Source organism: Mytilus edulis, chromosome 8 (genome assembly GCF_963676685.1).
Source record: "Mytilus edulis chromosome 8, xbMytEdul2.2, whole genome shotgun sequence".
NCBI lineage: Eukaryota > Metazoa > Mollusca > Bivalvia > Mytilida > Mytilidae > Mytilus > Mytilus edulis.
Window position 1 is genome coordinate 36,372,236 of NC_092351.1, and position 18,711 is coordinate 36,390,946.

At 30.9% G+C, this 18,711-nt stretch overlaps 2 protein-coding genes across 4 annotated transcripts in view; one reads left to right on the forward strand and one right to left on the reverse strand.

Annotated features, from left to right (window-relative positions):
• Positions 1-18,711, forward strand: part of LOC139486786 (ragulator complex protein LAMTOR1-like) — a 513,831-nt gene that overhangs the window by 162,963 nt on the left and 332,157 nt on the right. The window lies entirely within an intron of this gene.
• LOC139485467 (paramyosin-like) lies at positions 671-17,881 on the reverse strand. Of its 2 annotated transcripts, XR_011655332.1 has the most exons (12): positions 16,741-17,568; positions 14,311-14,493; positions 12,426-12,518; positions 10,286-10,486; positions 9,341-9,469; positions 7,888-8,070; positions 6,588-6,734; positions 5,507-5,732; positions 4,897-4,989; positions 3,703-3,798; positions 1,965-2,736; positions 956-1,910 (listed from the first exon to the last, which is right to left on the reverse strand). XR_011655332.1 is itself a non-coding variant. In XM_071269980.1 (11 exons), the coding sequence occupies exons 1-11, from the start codon at positions 17,448-17,450 to the stop codon at positions 2,437-2,439; spliced, it is 2,361 nt and encodes a 786-aa protein (XP_071126081.1). In that variant the 5' UTR covers positions 17,451-17,881; the 3' UTR covers positions 671-2,436. The 2 variants fall into 2 exon arrangements, 1 of the variants encoding a protein (XP_071126081.1); XM_071269980.1 differs by having other exon boundaries at positions 671-2,736; positions 16,741-17,881.

The window sequence follows — 18,711 nt, forward strand, 5'->3', positions numbered from 1 at the left end:
TCCGTTAATAGTTTATATAACCTATTTGTCATTCTCTAACTCAAGTCATAATTTATGTTCAGTATTCAGTTGCATCAGCTACAAGCATTGACATTTAAATAGTGAAAATGAAAATCATCGTGCTGCTTTTGTCAATTTTTTTATGTATCAGATATGGATCCTGTATGGTTGGTGATTACGATGCAGCAATGGCAGATCTTAATGCAGGAGGAACAAAGGTGTGCTCGTATTGTTCCTACTGTTTCTTTAGAGGATTATGCAACAGTGCGTGTCAACGTCCTCACAGACTGTGTAACTTTTGTCAGTTTGTTCACTATTGTGACACAAATTGTAGAAGTAGCTGTTTTCTTTGGTGGAAGTAAAGAAGGGTATGGGTACTACGTGTTCTTATCAAAGCAGTACTTTAAAGTTAACTTTTCTGCAAAAACATCAGATTGTGTCGATTGTAAAAAATATAGTTTACAGGCAGCATTAGACTATTTAGTGGACTGCAAATTTAAATTACATTACGTTTTTGATTGGATTCAATTATTTTCAATATGCAAAAGGAATGAAGGACTGTACTCCATTTAGCAGTGAAACATGGCTGTCGATATTGTGCTTTTTAAAGAAAGGAATCAATGGTTTTACAGAAAGGTATTTTCTATTATAAATTTGAAACAGGTAACTCGTTTGTGAGGAGCTTGTTGATTCAACCAAAAGATGCTGCTTGGACATTTCAACGAACATAAATGATGCAAATTATACATCAAATTGACTTTTTGATATAAAAACCCTCTGTACAAATTAAGAAAATGATATGAAAAATGTGTTTTTCTGTTTGTTGTAAACTAACAGTTTTGAAATCATTATAAGATCTAATTGAAGATTTGTTATTTTGATAATACATACTGTACAACCTTAAAAAAAGCAATTAGTTCAAAGCCACTATGACAAACAACCACAAAAGAAACAACAGTAAACAACAGTTCTGATTTTATTTGACACATACATGCATTTTTATTTAAAACATTCTTGTAAACAAATAACTTGCTCATTAACATCAGACAACAGTTTACCAGCTAATAATTAACAGTAAATAGAAAAATCAGTTGGAAAGGGATTGATTCATTCAATATGTACTCAACACGAAAAAAACTAACAAAGAGATAAAACGAGAGTGTCGGTCTACACATGAATATACGTACACTCACAATTGCTGTCTTTTTTAATTGATATACGAATAATTTTGGGGAATAAACCAAAATAAACATTAACTGGAAAAGAACTGTGTTGTAACATTTCAAAATTGAAGATTTTCTTCGCTAAATTTAAGGTTAATTATGTCTAAATTTCCCATTCTAATTTCAATCGAAACCACCCAAAATTTGCAAAGGCGTAATCGATGATCAACAAATATAGACTCCTAACAACCTCGGATGGCTTCATCTGTATAATATACTTCACCTTTTGTACATGTATAAGCACTTGTGATACTTGGTTATAATAGTTCCAGTTAAACATGTCAATTGAATGACCTCTTGACTAATTTGATATATAGCATCCGTTAATGGTCTCCATTACCTTTATTTGTTAAACTTGTCACTCTCTTAATCAAATCATAATTCATGTTAAGTGTTCAGATGCATCCGCTACATACATTGACATTGAAATAGTAAAAAAGAACAGTATCGTGCTGCTTTTGTCATTTTTTTTGGTATCAGAAATGGGTCCTGTATGGTTGGTGATTACGATGCAGCAATGTCTCTTATTGCGACCTATAATATTTAAGAAATTTAAACTACTTGTTACTTTGCTTGTATTATGGATGAGAATAATATGTTTCTTTGTCGTTCTTATATCGTTACAAACATATCAACAAAACTACCGACCTCCAAGATAAATTTTAAGACGGGATAAGTTCATAAAACCTAACTTAAGCAAATACTCGACTTTATCAAACAGCGGAACGACTTAAAAACAACTGATATATTTCTGACTTTGTACAGACATTTTCTCAAGATATGTTGGGCTAAACCTGATTTTATAGCTAGCCAAACCTTCAATTTATATGACAGGTGTTTATAGTTCTCTTATATTGACAACATTAAGCGAGCAACAAAAATATACATAATTGGTGAACGAAACAATAATTTGGATCCAGTAGTCAACACTGTGCAAACTACATCACAAATATACATACACAACTGATTTTAAAATGCATCAAACACAGTATATACACATAAATGATGCTAACAAATACAGTTTTTTTGCAGTTAATCAAATATACAGTGCATTGTTGTAAAACAGTATTTCTTTTAACTTTCCTAAAGATGACATAGACAATTTTTTTTTTGTTCCGTAGTCATTTTTGTCATTGGCTTCGTTGTATGAAAATCAAAACATTAATTAAAAGTTAAAACAAACATTACAGAATGTCATTAATCCTAATGAATGTTACCAATAAGCTTGCACCACACCTTTATGAAGTAAGGGGCCATCTTTATGCAAATATAAAGCTGGCCATACCATGAACTTAACCTTATCCCCACTCTTTACAAATTCTTTATATACGTTCTTATCAAATTTCGTGTCCGGAGGAAGATGCTCAGCAAGGTACATCAGTGGATCCTGTATAGCCATGGACCAACAAAGATGAACACATTTATGAAAGAAAGGTGTTGTGATAAGCTCTTGAAGTACCATTTCACTTTTGTGGCCATAATCCCAGTTTTCAAATACGTCTTTACATATAATCTATAAAAAACGGTTTGTCTGGCACTTTATTCAATCCGTCTTTGTAAGCGGGGTATACTAACGAAACATAACACCACATATGCATAATAAAAATGTGTTCAAAAGTCAAATGTAATATGCAATGCAACCCGGGAATAGGCTGATGTTTTGTTTACTCAACACATATTGCATGTGGATGTCCCAATTTAAGATCCTGTTCTTCATTTGTTTTTTGTTTATTGCTGTCTCCCATATTTGATTTCGTTTATCGGTTAGGTAAAATCAGGTCGTTGACTTCTCTCGTTTGCAATATTTATCTGCCCTTTATATTTTAATAAACAAAACGGTTTTGCATATTGCTAGCGAATTTGTCGGAAGGGGATCCATAGTTCCTTACATCAACGTCAGTTGGTCTTTGCTAGATAGTAGTCTCCTTATGTTTGTATACAATTTATAATTGGAAGTATTTTACAGAAAATCTTAGTAATTTTTAATCGTTATCAACCCAAAGGAGCGATGCAGTTGAGATATGTATTAACTATACAAGGGTATCGCAAACATGTAGCTTCAACAAAGTTAAGGTAATTTCTTTCATTGTGTACATGCTCTTATAAAGGATTTATTCAACTTAAGCTATAATTTTCTTGATAAGAATCAATAGAGGGTTTTGCGCCAATAATTTAGTTTTAACCCGCTTGATTTTTATGTTCATGTCCTAAGTCATGATCCAGTTCAGTGGTTGTATTTTGTTGCTGTGGTTCATAAGTGTTTTTCGTTTATATAAATTATACCGTTGTATTTCAGTATAAATTTGTTTTACACTACTTACTAGTTTTAATTTTTAGGGCCCTTTATAGCTTGATGTTCGTTGACGAACCTACTTTGACATATTGTGACTTGGATGGCGAGTTATACTATATCGTCTTCTTTCTATTGTCTACATTGTATATTATAAAGAATATTCAAGAATGTATACCCAAAATTTACCTGACTTTTGACAAGGCAATTGGCGAAACCTTCTGAATTCTGTCGCCTATAAATTTGAACTTCTTTACACCCAGGTAATGTAGAAAGTTCTTCTTCCTGCATAAAAACGATATTTTTCAAAGATATAAATCTAAAGTTCTAAAAACTAAGGCTAGGGGAATGGATAAAGAAACATTTCAAGGGGAATTTCCAAATGTAGTGTGGAACAAAACGGTGTATCCTGTAAATAAAGGTAGAATGTGTTATATTGGTTTATACGGTATGGAGTCAATGGTGTCTGCAATTTCAGGCAAATTTATGGGTTTCTTTGATATTTGTAAGGTTAAGACATTGACTTGTCTTATGCTTGGAATCAAATCAATGTTAAATCTTCAGAATTACTTTCGACCTTTTTCTCATTTATGACATTTTTTGAATGCATTTAATCGTCAATTGAATTGTCCCTTTTGGTGCACCTTAGGTCACCCGTTTTTTATGTTGTTTTTACACATTCATTGGCGTTCTGCTAAGATACGGACTTTAGGAGAAAAACGTGTTCAATCAATCACAGTAAACTAAATAATATATGACAACACATGACAAATACTAAATTTTGGCTTAACTTATCGGAATTTGAATCCTAAATGCTCTTAGACAAAATGGGCGTGGTGGTGTACTCATTTTTAATCTATTGTGATTTTTTTTCATGTATCAGCATAAATAAAGGCAACAGTAGTATACCGCTGTTCAAACTCATAATTCCATGGACAAAAAACTAAATCGGGGTAACAAACTAAAACTGACGGAAACGCATAAATATAAGAGGAGAACAACGACACAACACTACAATGTAACTAACACACACAGAAACGGACCAAGCATCAGACAAAATCCCACGAGAATAACAAATATAACATCAAAACCAAATACATGAATTTGGGATAGACAAGTACCGTGACACGTCTTATAGCAATGTCAATTTACACTCAAAAAAAAGAGAAAACAAACGACGCAACGTTAAATTGTAACACACACAGAAACGAACTATAATATAGCAATGGCCATATTCCTGACTTGGTACAGGACATTTTTAAAGGAAAAAATGGTGGGTTGAACCTGGTTTTGTGGCATGCCAAACCTCGCACTTTAATGGCAATGTTAAACATAACTGTCTTTTTGATGTTGGATTTTATGCAATAACAATAGAAAACATACAGATTTTATATTTAAGCACATAGCTTCAGCAACTGTTTGTCCGATGTTTTGTATCTGCTTCATAGAAATATTCCTACACTCTCTAAAGCAACACTGTAAAATACAAAAAAATAACCTGTATAGAAGTAACCGTATGAATATAATTCCTGTTCATTTATTGTGCTATTTCATTTATGGTGTTACGCAGAGAAGGTCTTATGCCTCAACAACTTGTGTAAAACGACACATGTTAAAGTTTAAGCGATGAACCACTTGTAGTATTTTGTTGCATATTAATGCTGTCTCCATTTAGGGAAATTGGTATTGGTATATCCGGGCTATAATGCTAGAGGTTTTAAAGTGGTTTAGAGCAATGCATTTTGTGTCCAAAATTGTTTGTTGTTGGTGAATATTAACTTTGTTGGCCCCTTGAGAGGCCTTGTTATCTTTCGGGTTGTTTTGCCTCGTTGAGCTGTTGTCTCGTTAAAATCCCAAGCTCTCCTCTTAATCACAGTATGCTTTATGTTAATATTTTTTCATATCACTTAATTGTGTTTGTAGTTATTATTATTTTCTATTGCCAGTTTTCCATTTCTTTATATCTTGGATTTTACAATACAAAATTAAATACCATCAATAGTCTATACATATGATGTATGACTATCTCCTCCTGTTCTGCCTTTTTTAAACCTGGGAAACAGTTTTGTATGGACTCCACACTTTCCATCGCATCTGTCCATTCATTGTCATACAATTCCCCGTACTTCTCTCCGATCTTCATAGGACGATTTGGGTCTCCAAGATCAGTAATGGATGGGTTTCCATTGGTTAATTTTTCTCCAGCTATGCTACTTAATCTATTGAGTGAGTATATTATTTAGGCTAGATAACAAATTTCTTCCTTTTACCATTTAACATAATAGGTAACGTGTAAAACTAGTAAAACTCATATTTATTCGCGAAGAAAGAAAAAAATTGTTTTTAACTCCTCATAATGTCCTAAAATTCTACCATGATGCCTCATGTACCATCTAGCAAAGAACAAAGCAAGATTATACCTAATATAATGCCCCTGAAATTCTAGCAATGAATGTTAATTAAACATAAATATATTTCCCGATTTATCATAGTTTTGTACACAACTGAAGATGTTATTTCATTTAGTGTTCAGACCTCTGATATTCTAGTTCATAACCAAAAATAGACTCTTCATCTACTGTTCCCTATTATGTAACGAAATGTATTCAAAAAGGAAAATTAAAGGTATTATATATATCTACTTCAAAACATAGATGTACTTCACAATAGTTTATTTATTAAAATAAATATTCAATATAGGACATTTAGTATACACATTAAGATTACCTCGGATACTCTTTTACAACAATTACAATGTAGTTTTTTAGCAGTAGTTTGCTTTTACTTATGTTTTAATTAAATATAAAAATCTTTTGACATGAAATATAAAAAAACTGGCATAGTCATCTCTCTAAGAGTTTTCTTAAAAGGGTTTGATCGTTTAGACAAATCATGATACTAACTTATCATCTAAAAGTGTTAACAAAAAATCACGATGCCAACTGGGTACATGCATGGGAGATCAACGGTTATAGATCTATGGGTGGAAATAAATTTTAACATACTGTGCACAAATTGTTTTGCACTTTCCTTGGACTACAATAACCTTCTTTTTAATTAATCTTTATACAAACCTAGTCTGAAGATCATCTTTTTCACTTTTAACACTTTGCAAATCTTTTCCGATTTTTGATACTTGTAGATGTAGCTGTTCTATTGTTGATGTGTAGTTTTCTGTGTTGTTTTTTTGCTGTTTAATCCATTTGTCTACTTGTTTCAATCTACAAAGAGGTTCATTGTATATGCTTATATTTTGTTTTTGTAAACTAAGTCTTCGTTTATGCGGTAGGGTCTATAGTTTGCCGTCATGTGAAGCTTTTTTATTCGACTATTTGACGGGACACATTTGATATTGCAGGTTTATAAGGAAAGGAGTTACATTTCAGGTTCAACATTATGTTTACCATTTGTGAAGCCGACTGATGAAAGACAACCCCTAAAAAGGTCATGGCAATAAGATGTGCCAATGGTTATACAAATGCCAACAAAATATCATTTACTTACAATTAGAAACTATTTTTCGCAGTTGCCGGCAATGTCATTGCCTTTAGGAGGTTTTCTACTCGGTTTCAAAATAACAAGGATTTCAAATGACTGATATAGTTAGATAGAACCTAAATAGAGAAACTACATAGCTACAAAAATGTAGGTCAGTGTGCTTGATTTTGTTAGATACAAGCCATAGAAAATTTGACGGGAAACAATTTTTTTCTAGACTTTTCATTCATTTAACATTGGCAACTATCTTTTTCAAAACACAAAGGATTTTATACGATTTTCAAAAATGGCTTATTAAAATATATGGAATGAAAATATGAAATGAAAAAAGGTGGTTGATGGGCAAACAATTTAGTTGTACTAAGATGGATACAACCAGAGGAATCCGAAAATCTGATAAAATGTAAAAAAAAACCTGAGTAGCAAACCTCCTTAATCTTACTTCCGTGACTTCTTCGAGGCGATACAACAACTATTATAACTCTGCATCATAATTATTTGCCTGTCACACTCATGTTAAAGTCATAGTGAGTGTATGTTGGTTTTTTTTAGAATTAAGAGGATGTTATGTATGTGACAGATATTTATAAGTTCGGTTTAACAAAAAATCCCCTTTACGAATGGAAAATTACCGTGATCACATCATATCTGCAGAATTTGAAAAAATATTCAACGTCGGTTTTATAAAATTTCTGAATAAATTATTGATATCAACTTTTTTGTGTTTGTGAAGTATAAACCTAACGATAATTTTGTTTATGATGCCGTCGGAAAAATATATTTTTCCTCTAAAATGAAGACCGATAAATATTTGTCTACTCTGTCCATTATCCAAGATGCTTTCATTTCAACATTTATTTAATATTAAATGGCAACCTTGTTTTTAATTCTGCATTTTCTTGTACAAGGTTAGGTTGTTGTCTTTCTCGTTCAAGGCTTTTTTGTAGATCAAAGGATTGTTGCTGTAACTTTCCACATTGGTTCCGTAGATCATCATTTGAAGACTTCAGTTCTTTTATCTTAATTTCTTTTCTCCGAGCTTCGTCGTTATATAACGCACTATTAAAAAAAATAACAAAACACATATAACTCTTTGTTTTTTCTAATGTAAAAATTATTAATGCAGAATAAAACATTAAATGTGAATCATCACTTGATTTTTTCTCGGACAGAACTTTCTTATATTTTACCTAATGTAGATTTAGCATCTTGCTATTTTTCAAGCCAATTTTGCAAAGATTATCTAGTCAAGAAATATATCTATACAGTAAATAGATATTTTTTTAATGGAAAAAGATGAGGTTTATAATATACTTCTATGACTTGGGTTGTCTCATTTGCTCTCATACCACATCTTCTTATATCTATTCTGAAAAATTAAAAATGATGACCTGTAACTTATTGTCTTGCAACAACAAGTAAACAATGTAATTTGAAAAAATACTTTAAGAGTTATCTCCCGTTATGTGGCTGAGTTGAAAAATATAGAATTTGTAAATATAGTCTGAATGAATTTTTAATTAACAGCCTATTACATATATAGCCATTTTGTCTCAATTAAGTAAAATAAGATGAAGAGCCTTAAAGATTGTGCTCTGCTATTTTTACAAATCCAAGATGACGGTATACGCTTTATCTACCATTAGGTTAACAATTTTACAAATGCATCCCTTTTTATTGATATCGTTTTGTAATTATTTTATCATCTAAAAGTTAGGATATAGGTTAAGCGATATTATTAACTATCGACCGACATTGTTGCGAGAATATCTGGACAGAAATGAATAAAACTTTATTTTAAGCATTTAATAACCACAAAGTACGACAATGGTTTGATTAAGATTGAAGAAAAAATTAATTCCCCCATATGCGACAATGATAGCCTTTTTCGAGATACAGACTTTAGGAAGTTGATTTTTTAAACGAAACCTTGTTAGAATTAAAGAAAAGTTATAAGGACAATATTTTTTGGTCCAAAAAATGTAGGTTCGCGTTGCTTTTCTTGGCGTAATGTTTACGTACAAATGTATATCCCATGCGTGTTAATTGTGAACTTAAAAACGTGTCTCATCCTAGCCTTGAAATGACGTTCCAGTTCCGTAAGGGCTAAGAACAATGCTTTATATGGCCTTTGGTATAATGCAGAGAGCACGAAGTCTCTAATATTATAAAATAACGGACGCACATATCGACTAATTAGGATTAGCCATACTCTTAATTCTGAATAACATGCTCATAAAAATGGCTGCGCTCATAAAAACTAATGGTTTATTGTAACCTTAAAAGATACAGACTGTGAATTAATGTTACATAGATATTAATATCTTACAGCTTGGAATTTGTATCGTATAGTTCTTTTTCAAATTTCTTTTGCATGGAATTTGCACCTGCAGTTTGTTGATCCGTCCAAGTTGCAATAGATATGCATTTAGCATCAATTACATTTTTGCTTTCAGTCCTTTTAAATATCATAATGAAATAAGAACAATTAGTAATGGAAACCGTGCATCCTTGTACTAAATGACTGTCAGTTCTTTCAGGAGTATACCTCCCTCACACAGCGCTCAATTCTTTTCAATTTAAAGCTATGCTTGTGATCCAACTTGGTTTTAATAACTCGTTTGTATAAACTTTGTATTTTCAATGATGTTGGCCTCAATTGTTACTAAAGATACATTAATACTAAGTAGAAACACGGACCTGGTGCACTAAATTTGGTATAGAGCTAATGGCTGTTTCTATTCTTGAACTCTGGTATACATTGCTCTAACTAATTTAGGTGGACGTATTTGTTTACTTTGTTATGTTTTTATTCGTTTTTTTGTTATGCTTGTTGATATTCAATTGCCAAATGGAAGAGCGAATAAACATAATAATTCCATTGCACATTGGCAACAAATAAATTTTTATTTCGTCGAATGGAAATCGTTAAGACATGTTCTAAAGTCAACTTCCATACACTCTCCAATTGAAGAAATTATATTTAGTATTTGTCATATAACTGTAGTTATATATATCAATTACGTACAACTAAGCATGAACCCTATCGATTTCAAGATATTGTACTAATTTGAATTCAAAGAAATTAGGCAACATACATATAGTTTCAGATAAAAGTTTGCAAGTTGATTAGTTCTAAATTATTATCAATGATAGTATTCTTTGTTATTATTATCAGATTATCTTTATTATTATAACTAGATATTGACAACACCTTGGATATTTTTCTTTTCAAATAACAAATAACGACAGATATAACTTTCTAACTACTTACAAATCATTCTTCAGTTGTTGCACACTTTTGATGACTGAATTGAATACTCTTGCAAACGAATCCTTGAATGCATTGCCTGTTTGTGGAAATGTGTTTTCTTTAATCACATTTATAGAACTGGTATTTTTTGTGGTTGTCATAACCACTTCATGGAGTCTTTTCAATGTTGACATAATGTATTCTTTTTCATCCTTATAAAGGCTAAAATAAATTTTAGCAAGACAAATAATTACAATGTATTTTTTACCGAAATGAAAACATATAAGGAAATTCACTAAAACTACTTGAAGTCAAGTGACTAAAACCATCGATAAATAATGTTTACGATTTGACTGATATAAAGTTGTATCTGTTGCTATTAACAACAATAAAAAGACATTATTCATTAAGTATTTTTAAGTGAATTTGGCATAACGATTATTGTTAAAGCGAATTGGTACCGCATATAATTTTTCTTATAAATTGTATGTTGATAGGTCTAGTTTTCTAACATGTATTTAATGGACCTCCAATTAGAGGAAACGTCATATATAATGCTCAAATTGTTAATTTTTTTTCTCATGATTCATTTTGAGAGATGGCTTTCGTTTTTGTCTTTTTGTGATGTATAAAAATCCACCAATACCATTATGTAAATTCGTACTTAGCACTTACTTTATATTAGCAACATAACGGGTGACACTAAATGAGCAGGTCTGATATGCTTCATTGTCGGAGCACCGGATATCACACTGTTCATGTAATATTCGTGTTAATCAGTCGGAACCTTTTGTTCAATGGTTGTCGTTTATTGGTATGATTCTTCCTTTTTTTCTAGTTTCTCGTTTTTTTTATAAGTTACACTGCTGGTTTTTCTGTTTGAATTGTTTTATAATAGTCATTTTGGGGATCTTTAAAACTAGCTGTTCAATCCTAGCCAAAACTCTGTGTTGAAGGCCGTACTTCGACTTTTCTTGAAATATTTTTTTCACATTTCAACTTGGATGGATTATTGTCTCATTGGCACTCATACCATACCTTCTTAATTCTACTTGTTGTTTTTTTGTTTCGCATTTAGTCGGTTTTCTTTCTTTTACACGGTGCTTTCGTCTTATGAATGTTGATTGCGCCTTTGATATCTTTTAACTCTTTTGTAACATATGATTAGATGTTTCTTATTTTCACATTTTTAAATCAACATGTATAAAATGTTTTTGGTAATCTGAATATGAAACTGATTACATACATTTGAAAATGGAAACGGGTAAAAAGCAAGAAAGACATAAACCCAAAAACAAGCAAAATAATAATCTAAGGCCACCAATTAGTCTTCAACGAAGAAAACAAAACGGCTGGGCACTAAACAAAATGTATACTAAATCAGCAAAAAGGCACGTTATACTAAAGATTGAAAATATAAATGAACCAAAACTAAAAAAAAAATGCAATACTAATAAAGGTCAGAGGCTCCTGACTTGAATCATGCACAAACATGCGGTGAGCTTAAACATCTTTTTGGAGAGCACCTTATACATGAAATTGTTAAGACATGTGGTATGCACGCAACAGTCATATAGTACGTTTTAAAAATTCAGAAAAATGCTTTTAAATTAGTCGCCAGTCTAATCAATTCGATTTAAAAACAAGATTGAATAGCATTGCAAATCTTAATTCCAAAAGATTGTTCCATTCGGGATTATTATATAATAATATTATTTACAATAATTATATAGCGCATTATCTAATAAAATTACTCTAAGCGCTTAACATAACACAATCAATGTACAAATCATCTATGCATTAAAGTAAAAATAGAATTCTCCTTAGACCGTATAAATGGAATTTCAAAGCTACACTAGAATGTTGATAACTGATGATTGATGTTAATTTTTGATATTTTATTAACCAAATATCATACTTACGATAAAGCGTTTTCCATTTCACGAATTTGATCCTTCTGATGTTGCATTTTATTTACGTACGCAAAACAAGATGTTATTACTTATTGTTGTGTGAGAAATAAACGAATTAAGAGAAAGAGTAGAGAAATATACCAATAAAATTGAGAATGGAAATGGGGAATGTGTCAAAGAGACAACAACCCGACCAAATAAAAAACAACAGCAAACATATTTGTGACAAGTGAAAAAAGGGTACATACGATAGAGATATGTCCTTGTCTGCTATTATTTCCGTAAGTTCCTTTATTTGATGTTTAAGAGACATGCATTCTTCTTCTAGAGCTTTTTTATTCCTGAAATAGCAGATTCAGTATGATTACTTTTGAATGTTTACTTATTTACTCATCTCAAATCTCAGATTAAAATCATATCCGATTTTGCAATATTTTTACTTTTCCCAGCGGATTGTTTTAGTCATATTAAAACCTACTTTGCAAATGCTTAAGAAAGTTTGTATGAAATATCTAATTAGATTATATATCCTGAAACCTTACATAAATACAAACTTAATGGAAATAAATTGACTCAGAGAAATTGATATTGCCGGTAACTGGCTCATTCCTTGGTTTAAAAATTTTGTTCATTTTTTGCGTTTATTTTATTTATGCTAACACATGAAACAGGCACAGCCAAACATACATTTCAAACATATTTATGATTATTGTCGATTATGTTTTTTAAAAATAACATTCAATATAAAAACTTATTATAATTCAAATACTATAAAATATTGTAGCTTCGTCACCTTCTATAGGTTACATATAGATTAAAGAAAATCTAACGTTATGATTAAATTTAGACTAACCATTCGATATGAACAGATTTTTCATTAGTGATGAGAAATAATTTGTTCACACCGGTCAGGAAATGTGAAAAATAGCACAATAATTAGAAAAGTTTAAAATTGTATTTTGGCCATGGTGAATATTTTAAATATGAGAGTTTTTGTAAAATAGACTAGACTTTTAGATAGCTGAAAAATAAAGTAGCCCTACAGTTGGGTTGATATGAACATCAAGGCCATTTATCTGATTGACAGTCCATATTTCACATCCGTAATGCCTATAGGTCCAGAATGTATTAGAGTGTTTTTAACTAATAGTTTACCCTCAAACTTTTCAATTAAATTTTCTGAAAACATGAGCTGATATGCATATGATTTTTGAACCTCTTGATAAATAAAGTCTATGATTTCAGGAAAGGTATCACTCCAATGGATTTAAAGTCTCATTTGGACCCAATTTAAGAACTTTAGCGACATTTTCAACCCCCTCTTTGCAATACTCTGTTTCTAATAAATGCATATTTTTGTCAAATTTACACCAAAAGAAGATATGTGAAATCCAAAAAAAAAAAAACAAAAAAAAAATATCTTAGGTATAAGAAATATACCTAATGAAATCCTAGTTTTAATTTGATAAATAATATTTTAAACTGAGAATTTGACTTACTTTTTATGTTTTCAGAATTTGACATTTCGGATATAGACACTTTCAGTGCTCTCTAGTTATGTTGTCAGATAAACTCATCATAGATACCAGGATTAAAATTTTAAATATACGCCTGACGCCCGTTTCGTATACAAAAGACTCATCAATGTCGCTCGATTAAAAAAATGTTTAAAAGGCCAAATTAAGTATGAAGTTGAAGAGCATTTAGGACCAAAAATTCCTATAAGTTTTTCCAAATACAGCTAAGGTAAACCATTCCTGAGGTAGAAAAGCCTTAGTATTTCAACAAATCAAAGTTTTGTTAACAGTTAATTTATTATTATGAACATATCAATGATAACTCAAGAATGATAACCTCACATAACATGTTTACTATTGAGATGGTCAAACCGAAGATGCCTACTTTTTAAAATTCTTAGAACTAATATTAACGTTGATTAAAAAAAAGAAACAACTGTGAAGATACTTTCTTGCACACAGAAATAATATTCTTTTGTTTTCAGTTTTGAGTTGTCCGATGTTTCATTTTTCAATGTCTCAAGTCATAGATGTATCATTTGCAATCATACAAGGTCTCCTGAATTTTGATTTCTGTATTCTATCTTAGCATTTTGATAGATAGATTTAGCGTTACCTTTCTTCATCTTCATTTGGATATATTACATTTACAAAACCATCTTCTAATACATCTTCATTATTGACCATGGGGCGCAAGCTAGCCACATGTGATTGGTCTTCGATATTTAAAACTTTTTCAAAGTTTATAGATAGTTCTTCTACATCCGTGACGGTATCTATCGGGATTCTGTTAAAATTGCTGAAAAAATACAATTAAAATATCGATTAAATACGTGTATGACATACAGTGTTCTTAATTGAACCTGCGTTCCTGCTAGATTGCAAATCAATGACAACAACGATGTTTTAATAAAAAAAAATTGACAATCTGGTGCAATAAATTTTGCAATAACATTAGAAGTTTATTTGTTGGTAATTCCAGTTTTCTTTTATATAATTTTATTAACTTTTTTATTTGGAACTCACATTGGTTATCGAAAAATTATGTGTTTTTTAGCCTGTCTTGTTTTGTTTTTAAATTATGTAGTTTTTATGCGGTTTTACTCCGATTGCCATTAAACAGGAATGCGACTTCCCCCGTTAATCATTTCGTTCTGATTTACTCATTACTGAATATGAATACATGTAAAATATACACAGTAAATGCCCAAGATAATGTCAAAGTCAATCAATATATCAATTTTAACTATGGATTTCAAACAACTTGCCGAAAGAAACTGTTTTTACCATACAGTCAGGAAATTACATGTTGTTATACAGGTAATATTTGACAACGTTCGTACTTTATGGACTGAACTGTTTGTAAACATTTTTTTAATGAAAAGATGTGATGCTTTATTTATTTTCTGTAGCTAATAATGTAAGCAACACGTTATCAATAAAGTAGTAAAATTGTTATCTCATTTTTTTAATCAATGTTTACAGGTTGAAATTTTGGGCGGGCCACCAGAAAAGATTATTTGGTTAAAAACTCGGGATAAAACAACTTAATATGATCAGTTTTAAGATTGCTAAATCTTAAGATCTAACCCGTGGTGATACACTGTTCTTACGGAAAAAACATGAAACATATGAGTATATAGCTTTATAGCTTGTTGTTCGGTGTGAGCCAAGGCTCCGTGTTGAAGGCCGTACATTGACCTATAATGGTTTACCTTTCTTTTTGTTTTAAATTGTTATTTGGATGGAGAGTTGTCTCATTGGCACTCACACCACATCTTCCTATATCTATATATGTAAAATACATAGTAGAAATCTAAGGTCATCAGAAAATAATAATGTCGGTGTTGTACGACCGAACAAAAATTCAATGAAGAAATCTTCTGCATATAGCTCATCAATACTTTGGAATAAACTACCAAATGAAATACAATGTGAAAACCCGGACACTTTTAAAAAAAATTGCAAATTTCTTGACTGTAAATGATTTTAACAACTCACTCAAGTATTCTAATGATTGTGTATTTTATGTATATATATATGAATTTATTTTTCACTTGTTCCACAGACAATGTATAGTTAGCATGAATATTGTATCTAATAATATGTTCAAAATTGTAATCTATGTAATAATTGTTTGTTCTGAGTGAGGGCCTCAAGGTAGATTAGTGAAAGCTAATTGAGTCACCCTCTTTAAATAAAGTCATTACTTACTTACTTATGTAGACTAATACTTTACCACAATTATTGTAATAACTTGATAAATATGTGTTTTGTTATTGATTATCAAAAGACATTTTTTTCATTTTCAAATAGGAATTTTGAGAAATAATGTCATTTCTCGATAGCTGTATTAATGTGTTACATTTTAATTGAAATAGAAAGCACATATGTGAGAAATGCAAAATAAACTGACTTAGAATGTTATTTTGACAGTTTTATTATCAAACATAACACATACCTTTTACTTTCCATTTGGGATAGTTATGCACACAATAAAAGCTTTGAAACAACAATTACAACAATATGATTCATTCAAAAGTTCGCAATTTAAATGTCTAAATCTGGGTGTTTAGGCTTTATGTTGTAAGCATTCATTGACAAAAATGTACTGTTTAAAACATTTCAAAGAAATTAAGGTAAAATATGTATGTTCAATGTGCTCTCTTGTTCACCTTACTTATTCCTATTATTCTTTGTATAATTTAATATCATGTGCTCATTGATGATTTTATAATATAACAACGAAGTTAAAGCTTTGTCTTGTGTCAAAACATAGCTTTAAGCGGAATTAGACACCACTTGACAGTCAAACTTAAGCAATACTTAGTGGAACAGTACAATATATAAAACGTATGAACCTATCTCATGGCGCACCAACATACGATAATTTACTATGAGTACCAATTAGTCAAATAGTCAACTCTCCATCCATGCGACCTTGTCATGCTTGTGTTAAAGGTAAACAATCATAAGTCAAAGAATGGTGACACACCGAAATTGAAGATGTATAAAAATCCGATCAATAGAATTTATGTTTACTTACATAACCCTGCTTTTAAACAGCTGTCGTATATCTGATACATTCGTCAAATTCCCCACAATGTTAGTTTTGCCAATAATAAACATTTCATTACTCTTTTGCAATAAACGTATGATGCATGACCATCTCCATAATGTAGTCAAACTAAAGTTTTCGTTTCGCAAGGAATCAAAATTTACTTTTGCTTTTTTCAATAACTCTTCTATTTTTTCTTTAGAGTGATAAAATATTTGCATATTTCCCAATTGCAGTATCAATTCGTCTTTCACTCCAGCAATTGACTGTTTCCATTTTTCTTCTTCTTCCTTTATACAAGTCACTAGACATTGTACTTCTTCTGGAAAATTTGCATGACATATCTTGAAGAAACTCTTTAACCTAATTTCTTTTGCAAGCAAGTCTTCGGACACCGCTGCTGTATTTTTACTTGTCATAGTTCGAAGTCCAGTTGGTATCGAGCAAATAGTATGTCCTTTATCATGTTTATGGTTTTGGATTGCACATTTCTTGCAGGTTATTTCATAACATTTACAGCAAAAACCCTGTACTTGACGTGTATGACGTTTGCATATGTGATACTGAAATTCAGCGAGCAATTTACATGAACTGCTATGATTTGAATAGCACATACTACAGCACCATATTCCACACGTCCTGCAAATAATCAATGCCGAATCATTTTCACAGAATTGGCAAATAGAAGAGGTAGCCATTGATATTTATAATTTTATATTACTTCCTCTTTGTAATATATATATACATATTATCTTTAATTAAATCAGTAAATTAGTGTTTACATGAATAATCCTCACTTTATCAAAAATAAGTGTTCGCTAGTCACTGTTTTAGTTGAGTTATTAATCTTACAAATCGAAAATAAACAAATCAATAAGATACATGTAAATCTGCCAATCACATGACGTTGTTTTAAATTTTCGCTATAAGTACACATAATCTATTTTCGCATAGATAGTCAATAGATACGAAAATGAATATCAATGTATACTCAAAAACGACAAAGAAGCACTACCACCATTGAGTTATTTTGAATGAAAATTTATATTGCTTTGCGTCATCAACACAAAAAGTAGCGAACAATTGACATCGCAAAAAGCACATTTAGCTTTTGTGATTACAATCTTCTAAATTGAGACTGTCTCTGTAGACGCTGTATTAAATTTAATTTGAATGCAAATCGATAGAAAGGTATAATTATGGAAACAAATAATTATATCATTTTCTAATTATTTTCTTCTGTTTTATATGTACCGACATTATTCAAGGCCCCAGATCAATCATTTGTAAGCCTCCGTTAGCACAATATTTAGTTAATATTGTCCACCTTATTCTATATGTTCTTTCATTCAAAATGAATCTGAACATGATATTGTTTATGCTTTCCAACTAATCTTTAGTATTAATACTGTTAGCAGCAACATATGTTAAAATTGGTAGCATACGAGCTTTTACAATTAAGTTTTATCCGAGCAATGATTTTTAAGTTTTTTTAACCATCTGGCTACAAACTTTGCTATTCCATCCAGAACTGTTGCTTCGTTAAATGTTTGACATTCTTTACTTTCATAACCAAAATATAATGCCGTAAGTATTTGTATTTTTTTTTTACTTCGAATGATGAGATCTGACATGATAGCAGAATGCCGACGTAATTGATTTAATGACATGTTGGAAATCGACAATGAGGGTCGGTTGAAAACAAAACTTTACGACAAAAGAGATGATTTCATCTTTCCAATTGTGAACTTTCCATTTCTAAGAAGCAACATTCCAGCAGCACCTGCATACGGGGTATATGTCTCCCAATTGATACGATATTCCCGTGCTTGCATTTCTTATCATGATTTTCTTGATAAAGGGTTACTGCTCACAAGGAAGCTATTAAACCAAGAGTTCCAAATGGTGGAGTTGAAATCATCCCTTCGTAAATTTTACGGACGCCATCACGAGTTGGTT

Excerpts from the sequence above, each read along its gene's own strand:
- LOC139485467 (XM_071269980.1), bottom strand. The coding sequence starts at position 17,450 with ATGGCTACCTCTTCTATTTGCCAATTCTGTGAAAATGATTCGGCATTG. Across the intron at positions 9,470-10,285 it reads CAACAACTGAAGAATGATTT|GACTGAAAGCAAAAATGTAA; the intron begins GTAAGTAGTTAG and ends GATATTTAAAAG. Across the intron at positions 5,733-6,587 it reads AAAGATGATCTTCAGACTAG|ATTAAGTAGCATAGCTGGAG; the intron begins GTTTGTATAAAG and ends CTCACTCAATAG.